Below are 19,719 nucleotides of genomic sequence, written 5' to 3' on the forward strand. Positions count from 1 at the left end.
AGAAACTAACATCATTGTAAAGCAATTATACTCCAATATAGGTGTTAAAAAAATCAAAGTACACATACATAATTATATATGCAAGTTGTTTTAGTGTACAATATTTTTTTTAATTCATAATCCCAGTCACATTCTAAAATGCTTTTTTTCTTTTCAGTGTATAAATTGACTTAAGTGTAAGAAAAAAATAATGAAAGTGTTTTTATCTCCCCATGAATTAGGCCATAAATGAGATTCTCAAAGTAACTACAAATTAAGGGGTCATCTGTTATTAACAAACACCAGAGAAATGTATTAAACATTGTAAAATCTAGTAGACAAATGGTAATATGTATAATACTGAATCCTAAAGCTTCTTTTTAACCTTTCATTGTAAATAAACAATGACTCAGGGAAAAGGGACATTTAAAAGAATAATCATATGTATTATTAAAGCAGAAGTGATGAAATTTTCAGGATAACAATGTATTTAAATAATAACCTTGCTGGACTTGAGCTCACCTCCTCACGCAAAAACTCCAAAATCACAATCAGCTGATTTTTCAGCAGAAACTCTGCAGGCCAGAGGGAGTGGCATGATATAATTAAAGTGATGAAAGGAAAAAACCTACAATCAAGAACAGCCAGCAAAACTCTCATTCAGATTGGATGGAGAAATCAAAAGCTTTACAGACAAGCAAAAGCTAAGAGAATTCAGCACCACCAAACTAGCTTCACAACAAATGCTAAAGGAACTTCTCCAGATTGAAAAGAAAAGGCTGCAAGTAGAAACAAAAAAATTCTGAATGGGAAAGCTCACCAGTAAAGGCAAACATACAGTGAAGGCAGGAAATCATCCACACACAAATATATCAAAACCAGCAATCATGAAGAGAGTTACTAATGCAGGATATTGGAAATGCATTTGAAATTGAGACCAGCAACTTAAAACAATCTTGTATATATATACACATATATATATATATATGTATATATATATATATATGTGTATATATATATATACATATATATATGTATATATATATATAGACTACTAAATCAAAACCGCATGGTAACCGCAAACCAAAACTACGATGCACACAAAAAAGAAAAAGCAATCCAAACACAACACTAGAGAAGAGCACAACAGAGGAAGGGGGGGAAAAAAAGGGCCTTCCCTGGTGGCAAAGTGGTTAAGGATCTGCCTGCCAAAGCAGGGGTCACACAGATTTGATCCCTAGTCTGGGACATGCCACAGAGCAACTGAGCCCATGTGCCACAACTACTGAGCCTGTGCTGTAGAGCCTGCAAGGCACAACTACTGAAGCCTAGAGCCCGTGCTCTGCAACAAGAGAAGTCACTGCAATGAGAAGCCCATGCACTGCAACGAAGGGTAGCCCCCAGTCACTGCAACTAGAGAAAGCCCACACACAGCGACAAAGACCCAACACAGCCAATAAATAAATAAATAAAATGAGGAAAAGAAAAAAGACCTACAAAAACAAATCCAAAACAATTAATAAAATGGCAGTAAGAACATGCATATCAATAATTTCCTTAAATGTAAATGGATTAAATGCTCCAACCAAAAGACACAGACTGGCTGGATATGAAAACAAGACCCTTATATATGCTGTCTACAAGAGACCCACCTTCAGATCCAAGGACACTTACAGATTGAAAGTGAGGGGATGGAAAAAGATATTCCATGCAAATGGAAATTAAATAATAACCTCAGAATTCTACATCTATCAATCAATCATTATCATAATAAATATACTTATAAAGCTAAAGCCATGAAGCTAATGGTTGAACAAGAATAGCATTAAAACGAATTTATACATAAAAAAATTTTTGGCAAAATTTCACAAGCTTGTCCATTTTAGAGCCATTCTTTCTTGTTCAATCCAAAAAACAAATCCTAGCCAGCAAGTGCTGTTACTTCAATAATGTAAAGTTTCATCCACTTATGATCCTGATCTGTATATTACAAAGAGCATTCATCCCCAGATAAAAGAATATTTCATTAACACCAGGCATTCTCAAAGCCTAAAAGCTTAAGAAATAATTTTTTAAAACCAATGACAGTTAAAATAAGGGGCTCTGAATTTGAAATGCTTTGTTAAACTTTATTGTATAGACTAAAATTTTGGTTTCCTGGACTCAGTAATACTAAACTGCCTATTGGGTTTAGTGGCTTCTTGCATCAGCTCCTGCAACTGTCCAATTTGTTCATCACGAAAGTCATTAAGTCTTTCTTCTGGTAGGGAGATTCCAAAACATGCTTTTTCAGTTGAATTGCGTCTGTTTTCATTAGCTTGTTGCCATAGCACCGCTGCATATGCCTAGTAAAAAGAAAAAAAAATTGAAGGTTATAGATATTAAAATCAGATCTGTATTCATTCATTTAATGTTGAAGAACTTAAAGAATCCTATCACTGAGTCTTGTGCATTTGGCAAATAAGACACGAACAATATAGAGCTGTGTCTTTACTATTCAGTGATAGTTTCAAATACATATATCTTATTTTTAGCATTTTAAGAGTTTTATTACCAAAGTCCTGAATCTGGAAATCTAGAAGGTTCAAGGCAGGTAGGAGTGGTCCATGAATGGGCTTCAGGAGCATGCATAAACCACCCAAAAATCATACACAAAATTGTATGTACACAAACATGCACGTAGTTCTGGGGCCATAACTTTCATCAGATTTTCAAAGGGGGAGTCATGGGTCTTATAGGCTTAAAAGTGGGTCTCAAAATTCTTTAGGTTCATTCCCCTGTCTTCAGTTTAAAAACGAATTTAAATCACACTTAGAAAAAATTTTCAAACCTTTAAGCTTTCAATATTTAACAACCATCTTTGCCAGAAAAAAATTCTACATTTTTCACACTAATTTTTCTCTCATTCTTTTAATCAGGCAGGAAGTACTGCTGTATTTCAGTTCATGAAGTTAAATTATGTGCACCCTCTGGGTAAGTAACAAATTAGTTAACTCTGGATAATGCTGCTATTGTATCTGGTTTAAGATAATTAAATTGCTTATAACTGTTAGATACCAGCATCACCAAAGAAACTTTAATTTCAGATATTCCAAACCTTTATTTGAATTGGAAATAATATCTTTGTCACATTTTACAGAAACCCATTTCATATAATACTAAAAAACTGCACATACCCTAGGGCTTTATAAATTCCACTTCTAAGTATATGCCCCAGAGCATAGTTTCTCAACCTCAGTACTATTAACAAAGTGTATAATTTGGATAATACTTTGTAATAGGGTGGGTGGGAATTTGTTTTTGCATTGTAGGATGCTTAATAGTGTCCCTGGTCTCTACCCACTAGATGCCTGCAGCACCCCTCCTCTTAGTCTTGATAATCAAAAATGTCTCCAAAGACTGCCAAATGTTTCCTTGCAAGCAAAACTGCCCAGGTTGTGAACTACTGTCCTAAAGACACTTTACAACATGTGGACAAGAGGCATTCAAAGAATGTTCATTGTGGCATTCCTTATAAAAGCAAAACATTGTTTATTAATAAAGTGTTTAGACACTTCTTTATAATCCATTAAGTAATTATATGTCTGTATTAACATGAATAAATCTCTAAAATAATCAGAATCCAAAAAGCAAGTTAAAAAAATTTATACATTTGTAGAAGTAGAAAAACCAATACTCAAATTCATATGAAAATGTGAGAGGCCTTGAAGAGCCAAAACAATCTTGAAAAAGAAACAAAGTTGGAGCATACACAGTTCCCAATTTCAAAACTTACTGGCTTTAGGGTAGATATATAGAGAATAATGGAATAGAACTGAGCATCCAGAAATAAACCCTTACATATATGGCCAACTGACTTTTGACAATGGTGTCAAGTCCATCAATGGAAAGAATATCTCTTCAACAGATACTGCTGGGAAAATTGGATTTCCACATGCAAAAGAGTAAAGTTGCATCCCTACCTCCCACCATATACAGAAATTAACACAAAATGGATGAAAAACAAACATAAGAGCTAAAACCATAAAACTCCTGGAAGAAAACAGGGGTAAATTTTCATGACTTTGGATTTGGCAACAAGTCTAAGATATGACACCAAAGGCATAAGCAACAAAAGAAAAACTAGATAAATTGGATTTCATCAAAATCAAAAACTTTTGTGCATCGGAAGACACTCAGAGTGAAAAGAAACTGCAGAATGGGAAAAAATATTTGCAAACTATGTCTGATAAGCATTTAATAACCAGAATATGTCAAGACAATAAAAAGACAACTCAAAAAATGGGCAAAAGACTTGAGTAGACATTTCTCCAAAGATATATAAACCATCAACAAGGACATGAAAAGATACTCAACATAATTAGTCATTAGAGAAATGAAAATCCAAATCACAATGAGATACCACTTAATACCCACTAGGATGACTATAATAATAGACAATAAATAAAAGGAAAATAACACATATGGGTGAGAATTTTTAGAAACTGGAAACTTGTACATTGCTAGTGGGAATATAAAATGGTATAGCCACTGTGGAAAACAGTTTGGCAGTTCCTCAAGAAGTTAAAGAATTACCGTCTGATCCAGCAACTCCACTTACAGGTATATACCCCAAATAAATCAAAGTAGGAACTCAAACAGATACTTCTACATCCATGTTCATAACAGCATTCATTATTCACAACAGCAAATATGTGGAAACATATCCATCAACAGATGAATAGATAAATAAAATGTGGTGTGAACATACAATGGAATATTATTCACACTTAAAAAGAATTCTGATACATTCTACAACACAGATGAAACTTGAAAACATTATGCTAAAACTGAAATAAGCCAGACACAAAAAAACAAATACTGCAGGATTCCACTCATGTGAAATATGTAGAACAGGCAAACTTATAGAGACAGAAGTGTAATAGAGGACACCAGGGGCTGGGGGAGAGGGAGTGGGGATGTACTGCTTTTGGGGCACAGAGTTTGTTTGGGTAAGAAAATGTTTTGGGTATAGACAGTGGTAACCGATGAACAAGACTGTAAATGCAATCAATGCCCCTGAGTGGTACACTTAAAAATGGCTAAAGTGGGGCTTCCCTGGTGGCACAGTGGTTGAGAGTCCGCCTGCCAATGCAGGGGACACGGGTTTGTGCCCCGGTCTGGGAAGATCCCACACGCCACGGAGCAGCTAGGCCCGTGAGCCATGGCCGCTGAGCCTGCGCGTCCGGAGCCTGTGCTCCGCAACGGGAGAGGCCACAACAGTGAGAGGCACGCGTACCGCAAAAAAGAAAAAAAAGAAAAGAAAAAAAAGGCTGAAGTGGTAAATTTTATGTTATATGTATTTTTACCACATTAAAAAAAAAGCTATGCAAGGAGTTCTACTCCCATTAATAGTGCAGTACCTTCTATCAAACCAACCCTCCTGCAGATAACATAAAGTCTACACAAAATATAATCAAACAACAATCCCAAGACACTGGAGAGCAACCAAATCAGAAAGTAGAAAGGAGCTGACAGAATGGTGAATGGCAGGGAACACAGGGTTAGACTGCCACTTTTATGGCATTTTTTCCGAGGGAAGATGCCAGTTGGTGCTGCAAGGTTACTGAGGACTCAGAGCACAGTGTGGGAGAACAGCAGCAGCTGGAAAGTAAGAAAGGGAAATCTCAGAAAAAGAACTACAAAAGGGGAACCCCAAATTCTGCAAATAAACTCTGCCAAAATCTCTGGCTAACCCCTTAACTAAGCATGCTCATGACAGACTAAAGCCCAGCTAAGGCAAAAAGAACTAAATAGACACTTTTTGTCAAGGGGGACACAGAGTTTGGAATATGAGTTCTGCCAAGTTAACTGCTTGATAAAACAAAAATCAATACACTTTGGAAGAACACAGTGGAATAATGTCTCTACAATGTATCTATCATTCACAGTGTCCAGAAAAAAATCCAAAATTACAAGAATCATGAAGAAACAGAAAATGTGACCCATAATCAAGAGAAAAGGCAATGCCTGAAATGGTTCAGACATTAAAACTAGCAGCAAAGGATTCTGAAGCAGCTATTATTTATGTTCAGATACATAAAAGAAAATGTCATAATAAATGCATAGATGAGAAATCTCAGCAGAAAATAAGAAACTGTAAGAACCAAAAGAAAACTCTAGAACTCTAAAATGCAGTTATCTGAAATTTAAAAATCCTCATTGACTGGGTTTAACAGCATACTAGAGATGAGAAAAGAAAGATTCAATGAACTTGAAAGTATGTCAGTAAAAATTATCCAACCTGAAAGTGAAAAACTATTAAAGAATGAACTTAATCTATATTCCTGTTTTTCTGCCAGTACCATACTGTCTTGATTACAGTAGCTTTGAAGGGAAGGCAGGGGGCCTGATTCCTCCAGCTCCATTTTTCTTTCTCAAGATTGCTTTGGCTATTCGGGGTCTTTTATGTTTACATACGAATTGTGTGATTTTTTTGTTCTAGTTCTGTGAAAAATGCCAGTGGTAGTTTGAAAGGGATTGCACTGAATCTGTAGATTGCTTTGGGGAGTATAGTCATTTTCACAATGTTGATTCTTCCAGGAACATGGTATATCTCTCCATCTATTTGTATCATCTTTAATTTCTTTCATCAGTGTCTTAAAATTTTCTGCATACAGATCTTTTGTCTCCTTAGGTAGGTTTATTCCTAGATATTTTATTCTTTTTGTTGCAATGGTAAATGGGAGTGTTTCCTTAATTTCTCTTTCAGATTTTTCATCATTAGTGTATAGGGATGCAAGAGATTTCTGTGCATTAATTTTGTATCCTGCTACTTTACCAAATTCATTGATTAGCTCTAGTAGTTTTCTGGTAGCATCTTTAGGATTCTCTATGTATAGTATCATGTCATCTGCCAACAGTGACAGCTTTACTTCTTCTTTTCCGATTTGGTTTCCTTTTATTTCTTTTTCTTCTCTGATTGCTGTAGCTAAAACTTCCAAAACTATGTTAAATAATAGTGGTGAGAGTGGGCAACCTTGTCTTCTTCCTGACCTTAGTGGAAATGGTTTCAGTTTTTCACCATTAAGGATGATGTTGGCTGTGGGTTTGTCATATATGGCCTTTATTATGTTGAGGAAAGTTCCCTCTATGACTACTTTCTGCAGGGTTTTTATCATAAATGAGTGTTGAATTTTGTGGAAAACTTTTGCTGCATCTATTGATATGATCATATGGTTTTTCTCCTTCAATTTGTTAAGATGGTGTATCACATTGATTGATTTGCATATATGGAAGAATCCTTGCATTCCTGGGATAAACCCCACTTGATCATGGTGTATGATCCTTTTAATGTGCTGTTGGATTCTGTTTGCTAGTATTTTGTTGAGGATTTTTGCATCTATGTTCATCAGTGATATGGTAATCAAGACAGTATGGTACTGGCACAAAAATAGAAATATAGATCAATGGAACAGGAGAGAAAGCCCAGAGATAAACCCACACACATATCGTCACCTTATCTTTGATAAAGAAGGCAAGAATATACAATGGAGAAAAGAAAAGTGGTGCTGGGAAAACTGGACAGCTACATGTAAAAGAAGGAAATTAGAACACTCCCTAAAACCATACACAAAAATAAACTCAAAATGGATTAAAGACCAAAATGTAAGGGCAGACACCATCAAACTCTTAGGCAGAACACTCTATGACATAAATCACAGCAAGATCCTTTTTCACCCACCTCCTAGAGAAACAGAAATAAAAACAAAAATAAACAAATGGGACCTAATGAAACTTCAAAGCTTTTGCACAGCAAAGGAAACCATAAACAAGACCAAAAGACAACCCTCAGAATGGGAGAAAGTATTTGCAAATGAAGCAACTGACAAAGGATTAATCTCCAAACCATACGAGCAACTCATGCAGCTCAATAACAAAAAAACAACCCAATCCAAAAATGGGCAGAAGACCTAAATAGACATTTCTCCAAAGAAGATATACAGATTGCCAACAAACACATGAAAGGATACTCAACATCACTGATCATTAGAGAAATGCAAATCAAAACTATAATAAGATATCACCTCACACTGGTCAGAATGGCCATCATCAAAAAATCTACAAACAATAAATGCTGGAGAGGGTGTGGAGAAAAGGGAACACTCTTGCACTGTTGATGGGAATGTAAATTGATACAGCCACTATGGAGAACAGTATGGAGGTTCCTTAAAAAACTAAAAATAGAACTACCATATGACCCAGCAATCCCACTACAGGGCATATACCTTGAGAAAACCATAATTCAAAGAGTCATGTTCCACAATGTTCATTGCAGCTCTATTTACAATAGCCAGGACATGGAAGCAACCTAAGTGTCCATCAACAGATGAATGGAGAAAGAAGATGTGGCACATATATACAATGGAATATTACTCAGCCATAAAAATAAACGAAATTGAGTTATTTGTAGTGAGGTGGATGGACCTAGTGTGAAGAGTGAAGTAAGTCAGAAAGAGAAAAACAAATACCGTATGCTAACACATATATATGGAATCTAAAAAAAGAAAAAAAATTGGTCAGAAGAACCTAGGGGCAAGACAGGAATAAAGATGCAGACCTACTAGAGAATGGACTTGAGGATATTGGGAGGGGGAAGGGTAAGCTGGGAGAAAGTGAGAGTGGCATGGACATATATACACTACCAAACGTAAAATAGATAGCTAGTGGGGAGCAGCTGCATAGCATATGGAGATCAGCTCAGTGCTTTGTGACCACCTAGAGGGGTGGGATAGGGAGGGTGGGAGGGAGGGAGATGCCAGAGGGAAGAGATATGTGGACATATGTATATGTATAGCTGATTCACTTTGTTATAAAACAGAAACTAACATACCACTGTAAAGCAATTATACTCTAATAAAGATGTTTAAAAAAATGAACTTAAGATCAGTTATCTGTGGGACAATGTCAAAACTTAAGATCAGTTATCTGTGGGACAATGTCAAAACTGTGTTTAAATGGAATCCCAGAAGACAATGAGGCAAAAATTCTTTTTGAAAAATAAATGTACAGGTTCAAAAAGATTAGCAAGCTCCAAGCAAGATAAATACAAAATGAAGCCACACCTAGGCATACAGTAGTCAGATTGTTGAAAAGGACCCATAAAGTAAAAATCCTAAAAGACACTTACATAGTATGACCATATGTGTAGAAAATATATATTCTTTAGAGTTATATACATATGTTCAAAATGTATGAAAACAAGCGTGGAAACAACAGACACCAATGTCAGGATACTGATTTCCCCCTTCCTTGTTTTTCGAGGCGAAGACTGGGGTAAAGTTTTAGCTGTACTTTTAGTATTCTATTTGCTTTTTAAAAGACTGATTTAAGCAAATACTGTAAAATGTCAGTATGTGTTAAATCTGGGTGGTGGATATATGAATGTACTTTATACAATTTTCTTCTTCCTATATTTTGGAAATTTTCATAATTTTATACTTAAAAATTTAAGTATACAAAATTCTAGAACATTTCACTGGGGTATAATTTATAATAATTAAGGTAACAATCTAATGCTTATCTTAAATTCTTATGTTTCTTGAGAAAACTAGAAATGCATTTCACACAGAAGTGTGAGGAGGAGGTCCCAGTTCAAGATGACAACAAAGAAGGCTCCTGAACTCTTCTCTTCCCACAAACACACCAAATCTACAGCTATACATAGAACAATTTTCCTCTGAAAAAAATCCAGAAACTAGCTGCACGACTCTTACATATTGGGTAAATAAAAAAAAAAATCCACACTGAAAAAGGTAACAGAGGCTGAGACACAATCTCCCCATAAACCCCAACCCAGCACTGAGGATCTGCAAATAGGTGGGCACCATCCTGGCATGCTCCCATTACCCTGCCACAGGTTGTCAGTATCTCTACGAAAGAAGCTTGTAAGGCTGGTCTAATAGTGATGAACTCTTTCAGCTTTTGCTTCTCTGTCAATAGTAAGTCCGTATCTATCAACAGTTATTTTAAATGTCATGAACTAAATTATTCAATCGAAAGACACAGAGTAGCTGAATGCATTAAAAAAACAGACATAACTATATGCTGCCTACAAGAGACTCAATTCAGCTTTAAGGACACAAACAGACACATGGAAAAAGATATTCCATGCAAGTGGAAACCAAAAGAAAGCTGGGGTAGCTATACTTACATCAGATAAAACAGACTAAGACAAAGACAAAAAGAGATACAAGGAAGGTCACTGTATAATGAAAAGGGGGTCCATCCAAAAAAGAATGACATTTTTAATATGTATGCAGCAAATATTAACAGATCTAACGAGAGAGACAGGAACTACAATAATAGTAGGGGGCTTTAATACCATACTTTCATCAATGTACAAATAATCCAGACAGAAAATCAGTAAGAAAACATTCAAGTCCATCTCGTGTAACATGCACTTTAACGAACATTTACAGAACATTTCATTCAAAAGCAGCATAGTACACATTCTTCTTAAGCACACATGACACATTCTGCAGGATAGACCTTATGTTAGGACACAGATTAAGAAGACCGAAATCACATCAAGCATCTCTTCCAACCACAATGGTATTATTACACTAGAAATCAATTCCAGAAAGAAAACTGGAAAATTCATAAATATGTGGTGATTAAATACCATGAAATTGAACAACCAATGGGTCAAAGAAGAAATCAAAAGAGAAATCAAAAAATATCTTGAGACAAACAAAAATGGAAATACAACACACCAAAACGTATAGGATGCAGCAAAAGCAGTTCTAAGAGGGAAGTTCATAGTGATAAATGACTACATTAAGAAAAAAGAAACACCTCAATAAAAAACCTAACTATATACCTGAAGGAACAAGAAAAAGAAAAACCTAAGCCTAAAGTTAGTAGAAGGAAGAAAATAACAAAGATCAGAGCAGAAATAAATAAAATAAAGACAAGAAAGGACAATACAAAAGTTCAATGAAACTAAGCTGATTTTTTGAAAAGATAAACCAAGTACACATACCTTTAGCTAGATTCACTAAGGAAAAAAGACTCAAATGATATTAGACATGAAAGAGAACAATACAACTGTTCCCACAGAAATGGAAAGGATCATCAGAGACTACAATGAACAATTATCCATTAACAATTCAGACAACCTACAAGAAATGGATAAACTGCTAGAAACATAAAACCTACTAAATAAGACCGAATCATGAACAAATAGAAAATCTGAACAGACCAATTAGAAACAAGGTGATTGAATCAGTAATCACAAACCTCCCAAAAAACGTAAGTCCAAATGGATTTACTGATAAATTCAACCAAACATTTTAAGAATTAATACCAATCCCTTTCAAACCCTTCCAAAAGACAGAAGAGAAGAGAATACTTCCAAACTCATTTTACAAGACCAGCACTATTACTCTGAGACTGAAACTAGACAAAACAAACAAGAAAAGAAAATTACAGGCCAATATTCCTCATAAACATGAATGCAAAAATTCTCAACAAAACATTAGCAAGCCCAATATAACAATACACAAAAAGGTTCATACACCATGATCAAATGTGATTTATCCCTGGGATGACATGGTTCAACATCAGCAAAACAATGTGATACACCACATTAACAAAACTAAGGATAAAAATCATATGATCATCTGAATAGATGCCAAAAAAGCATTTGACAAAATTCAAATTCAATTATGAAAACTCTCAACTGGGTACAGAGGGAACATGCCTCAACATAATAAAGGCCATATATGACAAGCCCACAGTTAATATCATACTCAGTGATGAAAAACTGAAAGCTTGTCCTCTAAGATCAGCAATGATAGAAGGAAGTCCACTATTGCCCCTTTTATTCAACATACTACTAGAAGTCCTAGCCAGAGCAATCAGAACAAAAAGAAAAAAAAAAGAAAAGGCATCCAAATAAAATAAAGTAGTAAAGCTGTCATTATTTGTAAACGAATTACATATAAAACCTTAAAGACTCCAAGAATTAGGTAAAGTTACAGGATACAAAATCCATATACAAAAATTAGCTGTATTTTTATACACTAGTAACAAACTATTAGAAAAATTAAGACAATCCCATTTACAACTGGATCAAAAAGAATAAAATACTTAGGAATAAATTTAACCAAGGAGCTGAAAGACCTGTATACTGAAAACTGTAAGACATGGATGAAAGAAATGGAAGAAGACACAAATGAAGAGATACTCCATGCTCACAGACTAGAACATTGTTAAAATCCATACTACCCAGGGCAATCTATGTATCCAACGTAACCCCTATCAAGATTCCAATGGCATTTTACAGTAAACAATACTAATATTTGTATGGAACCACAAAATAGCCAAAGCAATCTTGAGAAAGAAGAACAAAGCAAGAGGCATTACACTTCCTGCTTTCAAACTATATTACATAGCTTTAATAATCAAAACAGTATGGTATTGCAATAAAAAACAGAAACAGATCAATGGAACAGAAATAGCCCAGGAGTAAATCCGTGCATATATGGTCAACTAATTTATGACAAAAGAGCCACAACTATACAATGGAGAAATGACAGTCTCTTCCTGGATAAAGAAAATGTGGTATATGTGATTTTATATATATAATACCATATATAATACGATATATATACACGCACACAAAGGAATATCATTAAGCTATTTGCAACATGGGGGCATTGTGCTAAGTGAAATAAGTCAGATAGAAAAACACAAATATAGTATAATCTCACTTATATGAGGAATCTTAAAAAAAAAACCTCACAGATTCAGAGAACAAATTGGTAGTTACTAGAGGGAGGGAGCTGGGCAGAGAAGGGAGGAAATGGGTGAAGGTAGTCAAAAGGTACAAACTTCCAGTTATAAGATAAATAAGTCCTTGGCATGTAATGTATACATGGTAACCATAGTTAACAATACTGTATTGTATATTTGAAAGTTGTTAAAGAGTAAATCATAAAAATTTTCGTCACTAGAAAAAATGTAAATGTGTGGTGATGGATGTTAACCAACTTATTCTGGTAGTCATTTCACAATATATACACACATTAAATCATTATGTTGTAGACCTAAAACTAATACAGTGTTATACAATCATCCCTTGGTATCCACAGGGTATTGGTTGCAGGACCCCCTGTGGATACCAAAATCCAAGGATGCTCAAGTCCCTTATATAAAATGGTGTAGTACAGTCGGCCATCTGTATTAGTAATTGCGGAACTCACAGATACAGAGGGCCAACTACATGTCAATTATATCTCGATTTTTAAAAATTTGATAATTCAAGCCCATATTGGTTTGATAAAATGCCAAAAAAAAAAAAAAGATCTAAGGGGAATGATCAGTGAACATTTTGAGTGTAAAGACTGTCACAGCAGGGAAAAAGAACACCCTTCCCCCCTGCTGTCACCCTCTATTGCCTACCAGTCTGCCCCATGCACTTTCAACATTCCTCTATTGACAGGATACAAGAAAAATGTAAAACAAACAAACAACCCAACAACTTTAAGACAATCTGTATGTGTCCAAATATAGGGAGAAGCAGCAATAAAATATTAATTTTCTGACTAGATCCCCTGCCATGAAAACCTCCCTAGAGGGAGAAAGACAGAGAATAGAAAAACATCTCATATGAGCTACAGCACCCTTTGGTTTCAAGCTTGTCATGCTAGCCTCTAAGAATAAAGCTATCCCAGAATTTTCCTCAAGTTAGAAGACTCCTATGATTTGATCTCTTGAACCAAAAAGAATGCACAGTGCTTCCTCAGGTAGCAGAAAGCCATCAAAGGAAGACTCTTTGAGTATGGTGAGAGAAGGTGTAGTGAGTTGAATGATGTCCTCCAAAGATAACAAGTCCTGATTCCTGAAACCTGTATTACCTTATATGGTAAAGGGTTTGCAGATGTATTTAAATTACGAATCTTTGAGCTGAGGAGATTATCCTGGTGGGCTCTAAATACCATCACAAATGTTCATAAAGGAGAGACTGAGAGAAATTAGACACACCAGAGGAGAAGGTGTTGTGAAGACGGAGACAGTCTGGAATGACATGGCAACACGTCAAGGAATGCCTTCACCCACCAGAAGCTAGGAGAAGCAAAGCACGGTTTCTCCCTGAGAACCTCCAACATCTTGATTAGGACACAGAGCCTCCAGAACAGTATGAGAATAAAATTCTGTTGTTTTAAGTCACCAAGTTGTGCTAAGTTGTTACAGCAGCTCCAGGAAACTAATACAGCAGTAAACTACAGAAATACGATGTTAGGAAAGGCTTTTAACAGGAAAAACTACCCTTCATGCTATGGTAACAACTTGAAGTGTGGCTTGCTAATTCTCTTTCTCACTAGAGTTTTTAAAAAGGCAGAGAACCTAGACTACCAGAGTACCTAGTCTTATCAGTGACAATAATTAGAAATATTTTAAGAGACTAGTTATGCCTTCACTGTACTTTCTTATTCTTTATGTATTAAACTTGTCTATAGTCTGAATCCAACTGATTACCATTAAATTACTGGTAACAAAGTAGATAGAATCTTTTATAACATGACTTTCACTTAAAAGATAAAAATAAACTAAGTAGATAGAATCTTTTATAACATAACTTTAACTTAAAAGATAAAAATAAACTGTCCATCTAATAAAATTACCTCTAAAGCAAAGTATTAGCAAAATGCAGGCAAAGACTTTTTTAAGAATAAAAATGAACTGTATTAGATTTTTTTAAACCAGCTTTGGGACTTAAAAAACTAAAGGAATAACTCAAAAAGAGAAACAACCAGATATTATGGGCCTCCTCAGGGAAGTACTTAACACAGAAAATCTATCTGCACTGAATATCCTCTACATTTAACCCAATTTACAGAATACGTTAAATATCACTATGGAAATTCAATCAGCAGAATCCAGACTATGAAAAGCTACAAAAACAAACAACCCCAGTCTTAGAGCTAATAAAGAAAAAATAACTTTACAGTGGAGAAACCTAGAAGACACCACATTAACCAAATGATCAAGATTAACATTACCAGTAATAAGTGATACTGAAAACATCATGGTAAAGTAAGATGCTCCCTTTGTCTCTCCTCTTCAATCTGCAACCACTAAAACATCTGCCCTCAACAAAGGTACCTCTGCCCAACACATCAGGATGCCAGAGATCCACACATCTGTACATCTAAAGGTGGGTAGACTGGAACACATAGAGAAGACAGAACCAGAAAAAGAGCAAAGGCAGTGCCTGCAATCCCAGCTACCTGGTTGTGGCAGCAGAGCCCACAGCCCCAGGGAGCCCAGTAACAGCAGAGGAGTAGCACACATGACTCCAGACACCTGGCCACGTTGGCACTCCTGGCCATGATAATTGGGCAGCAGCAGCAGAGGGGCCTATGACCACATTCCTCCAGCCACAGAGGCACCCACCACTCTGACCCCTTGCTCAGAGCAGTGGTGCCTGCAAACACGACAACCCCAGAAACAGAAGAGGCAACCTTGCCCCAGCTCCTCCCCATTCCCCTCCCCCCACAGCAGCAGAGCCTGTGGCTTGGGAGATCCTGGACACAGCAGAAGCGCTTACCATCCCAGTGTCCCTGGTGGCAATGCCAGCAATACCGCAGCAGCAAGGCACCAACAACCCTCGAGGCACAAGCAGCAACAAGGTCAACTGGCAACGCCTATGACAGGTGGTAGAGGGTGGAAAGTGCCAACCCTCAAATATAACCAGAGGCAGCTAACGTAAGAAAAACGAAAAACTTGTGTCATAGTGTCACCCACTGGAAAACAAAAGAAAGGACTCTAATTTCTAACCTGTTGAATCCTTAGAATTAAATTAAAAAACCAAAACTAAAACCAATAACTTTAAAGAAGAAAGATGTTTGCTATTTCAAATGCACCAGCAGAGGAACAAGTCATCAAGTACCATGAAGAACCACAGTAACACTATATCAGCAGTCCCCAACCTTTCTGGCATCAGGGACCAGTTTTGTGGAAGACAGTTTTTCCATGGACCAGGGCTGGGTGGGAATGGGAATGGTTTCAGGATGATTCAAGCAATTTACATTTATTGTGCACTTTACTTCTACTATTATTACATTGTAATATATAAAGAAAGAATTTTACAACTCACCATAATGCAGAATCAGTGGACGCCCTGAGCTTGTTTTCCTGCAACTAGAGGTCTTGCCTGGGGGTGATGGGAGACAGTGACACCTGAAGTGTGTTGCTTATTTCCAGTCTACTCCATAAGATGCAGCTTAATTGTCACTTGACACTCACTGATAGGGTTTTGATATGAGTTTGCAAGCAACTGATTTATTATGGTCCCTGTTCAGTCAAACCTCGCTGCTAATGATAATCGGTATTTGCAGCCACTCCCCAGCACTAGCATCACCGCCTCTGCTCAGATCATCAGGCATTAGATTCTCATAAGGAGCACGCAACCTAGATCCCTCACATGCACAGTTCACAGTAGGGTTCACGCTCCTATGAGAATCTAATGCTGCTGCTGACCTGACAGGAGGCGGAGCTCAGGCAGTAACGCGAGCAATGGGGAGCAGCTGTAAATACAGATGAAGCTTCGCTCCCCTGCCCAGCACTCTCCTTCTGCTGTGCAGCCTGGTTCCTAACAGGCCATGGACTAGTACCAGTCTGTGGCCTGGGGGTTGGGGACCCCTACACTGTATCACAAAAAGAGAATGACAATTCTCCAGAAACCAAACTTAAAGGCATGTAATATTGTGATCTAACTGATAGAAAAGTCAAAATAGCTGCCACGAAGAAACTAATAAGCTTCACGAAAACTCTGAAATGAGCTCAGGAATAAAATTAATGACAAGAAGGAATACCTTACCAAAAAGATTGAAAGGTAAAAGAACCAAACAAATTCTGGAGATGAGGAACTCAATAATCAAAATGAAGACTGCATTAGAAAGCACTAAAAACAGAGCAGACCCCGTGGAACAGAGAATTACTAAGCCTGCAGATAGAAATCTATAAATAATATAGATAGAAGAAGAAAACGAATGAAGATCCAAAAAAATTGAAAAATAAAAAAGAAAGAATGCCATTTGCAGTGACATGGATGGACCTAGAGATTGTCATACTAAGTGAAGTCAGACAGAGAAAGACAAATATATGATATCACATATGTGGAATCTAAAAAAATGGTACAAATGAACTTATTTACAGAACAGAAATAGAGTCACAGATGTAGAAAACAAACTTATGGTTACCAAGGGCGAAAGGGGGAAGGGACAGATAAATTGGGAGATTGGGATTGTCATAAACACACTACTATACATGAAACAGATAACTAATAAGAACCTACTGTACAGCACAGGGAACTCTACTCAATACTCTGTAATAACCTATATGGGAAAAGAATCTAAAAAAGAGTGGATATATGTATATGTATAACTGATTCACTTTGCTATACAGCAGAAACTAACACAACATTGTAATCAAATATTCTTCAATAAAAATTAATAATAAATAAATATTTTTTAAAAAGAGGAAATTCTCTAAGACCTATCCAACTCTTTTAGGAAAGGCAACATTAGGATAATGAGTATCCCAGAAGGAGAAGGGAGGGAGAAGGAAACAGAGTTTATCTAAAGAAATAATAGCTGAGAACTTCCCGATCCTGGGGAAGGAACTGGATATACAAGTCAATGAAGCTAAGAGAACACCTAATTACCTCAATGCAAAAAGACTTTCTCCAAGACATTCTATATTTAAATTGTCAAAAGTCAATGACAAAGAATTTTAGAGGCAGCTAGGGGAAAATGTATGATAACTGACAAAGTAACCACCACTAGGAAATGAGCAGATTTCTCACCAGAAATTCTACAGTCCAGGTGAGTATGAAATGATCACCTCAAAATTCTCAATGATAAACACTGTCAGCCAAGGACACTCTATCCAGCAAAGTTATTCAGATATGAAGGAGAAATAAAGACTTTCCCATCTCTGAGGGAGCTCATCAACACTAGACCTGCCTTACAAGAAATGCTGAAAGGAGCTCTTCTACCAGAAACAAAAGGCCAGAGTACACAAAACTTTGCATAAAGTGATAAATCTGAACATTTCAACTCTACATCAGAATATTATTATAGAATAAAGGTTAAAGAGGAAAAAAAGCAGCAAAAATAACTATAGCTACTTCAATTTGGTAACGAACTCACAATATAGAAAAGGATAATTTGAGACAACAAAAACAAAGGCAGCAGGGGAGAGGAAAAGGACAGAACCCATTTAGGCAAATGAAGACAAGATGCTGTCATCACAAAAGAGACTATTTTACCTATGAGACATTTTATACAAACCTCATGTTAACCACAAAATACAAATCCAGAACACAGACACAAAATATAGAAAAAGAGGAAACTGAGAAAACACAGAAGACCACCAAAGGAAAACGGCAGACAGAAACATAAGGAAAAAGAAACAATGGAGACAGAGAGCAACCAGAAAACAAAGCATAAAATGGCAAACTAAGTTCCCATTTATTAATAATCATCCTCAATGTAAATGGAATGAATTCACCAATTCAGACCCAGAGTGCACAGCTGCATTATAAAACACGACCTAACTATATTCTATCTCCAAGAGACTCATCTCAGCTCTAAAGACAAACTTGGGCTCAAAAGTGAAGGGATAGAAGATGATACTACAAGCAAATGGCAGCCAAAAGAAAGCACGCATAGCCATAATCACATCAGACAAAACAGACTTCAAGCCAAAAAAGGTAACAAGAGACAAAGATGGACATTAATAATGATAAAGAAGATATTTCATCAAGAAGACATAACAGTTATTAATATAAATGCGCCTAACATAGGAGCACAAAATATATACAGCAATTATTAACAGACCTAACAGGAGAAATTGACAGGAACACAGTAATAGTAAGGGACTTTAACACCCCACTTACATCAACAGATAAATCATCCAGACAGAAAGTCAAAAAGGAAACAGTGGCCTTAAGTGAAGCAGTAGACCAGATTGATTTGATATGGTTTTATAGAACATTCCATCCAAATGCAGCAGAATACACATTCCTCTCAAGTGGACATGCAACATTCTTAAGGACAGACCATATGTTGGGATGCAAAACAAGATCAATAAATTTAAGACTGAAATAATATCAAGCATCTTTACTGATCACAGTTGTATAAAATTAGAAATCAACTCTAAGAAGAAAACTGGTAAAATCAGAAATATGTGGAGACTGAACAACAGGCTACTGAACAACTACTGGATCAATGAAAAACTCAAAGAGGAAACTTAAAAATACCTGAATAGAAATGAAAATGAAAATACAACATACCAAAATCTACGGGATACGGCAAAAGCAGTGCTTAGAGGAACATTTATAGCAATATAGGCCTACATCAAGTAACAAGAAAAAATCTCAAATAAATAAACTTACACCTAAAGCAATGAGAAAAAGAACAAACAAATCCCAAAGTCAGCAGAAAGAAGAAAATAAAAGAGATCAGAGGAGAAATAAATGAAATAGAAACTAAAAGGACAACAGAAAAGATCAATGAAACTAAGAGCTGGTTCTTTTAAAAGATAAAATCAACAAACCTTTAGCTAGACTCACTAAGAAAAAAGAGAAGGCTCTGATAAATCAGAGATGAAAGATAAGAAATAACAATGGATGGCACAGAAATACAAAGGATTATAAGAGAATATTATGAACAGCAATATGCCAACAAA

The 19,719-nt window shown here is 36.1% G+C and overlaps 1 protein-coding gene across 1 annotated transcript in view; it reads right to left on the reverse strand.

Annotated features, from left to right (window-relative positions):
• Positions 1–2,087: 2,087 nt before the first annotated feature.
• SDHAF3 (succinate dehydrogenase complex assembly factor 3) overlaps positions 2,088–19,719 on the reverse strand; it is an 81,924-nt gene continuing 64,292 nt past the window's right edge. Inside the window, exon 2 of the mRNA XM_060020476.1 lies at positions 2,088–2,324. Coding sequence (XP_059876459.1) covers positions 2,121–2,324 — 204 coding nt within the window. The 3' untranslated portion in view covers positions 2,088–2,120. The remainder of the gene's footprint in view (positions 2,325–19,719) is intronic.

The sequence above is a fragment of the Delphinus delphis genome, chromosome 9 (assembly GCF_949987515.2).
Source record: "Delphinus delphis chromosome 9, mDelDel1.2, whole genome shotgun sequence".
Classification (NCBI taxonomy): Eukaryota; Metazoa; Chordata; class Mammalia; order Artiodactyla; family Delphinidae; genus Delphinus; species Delphinus delphis.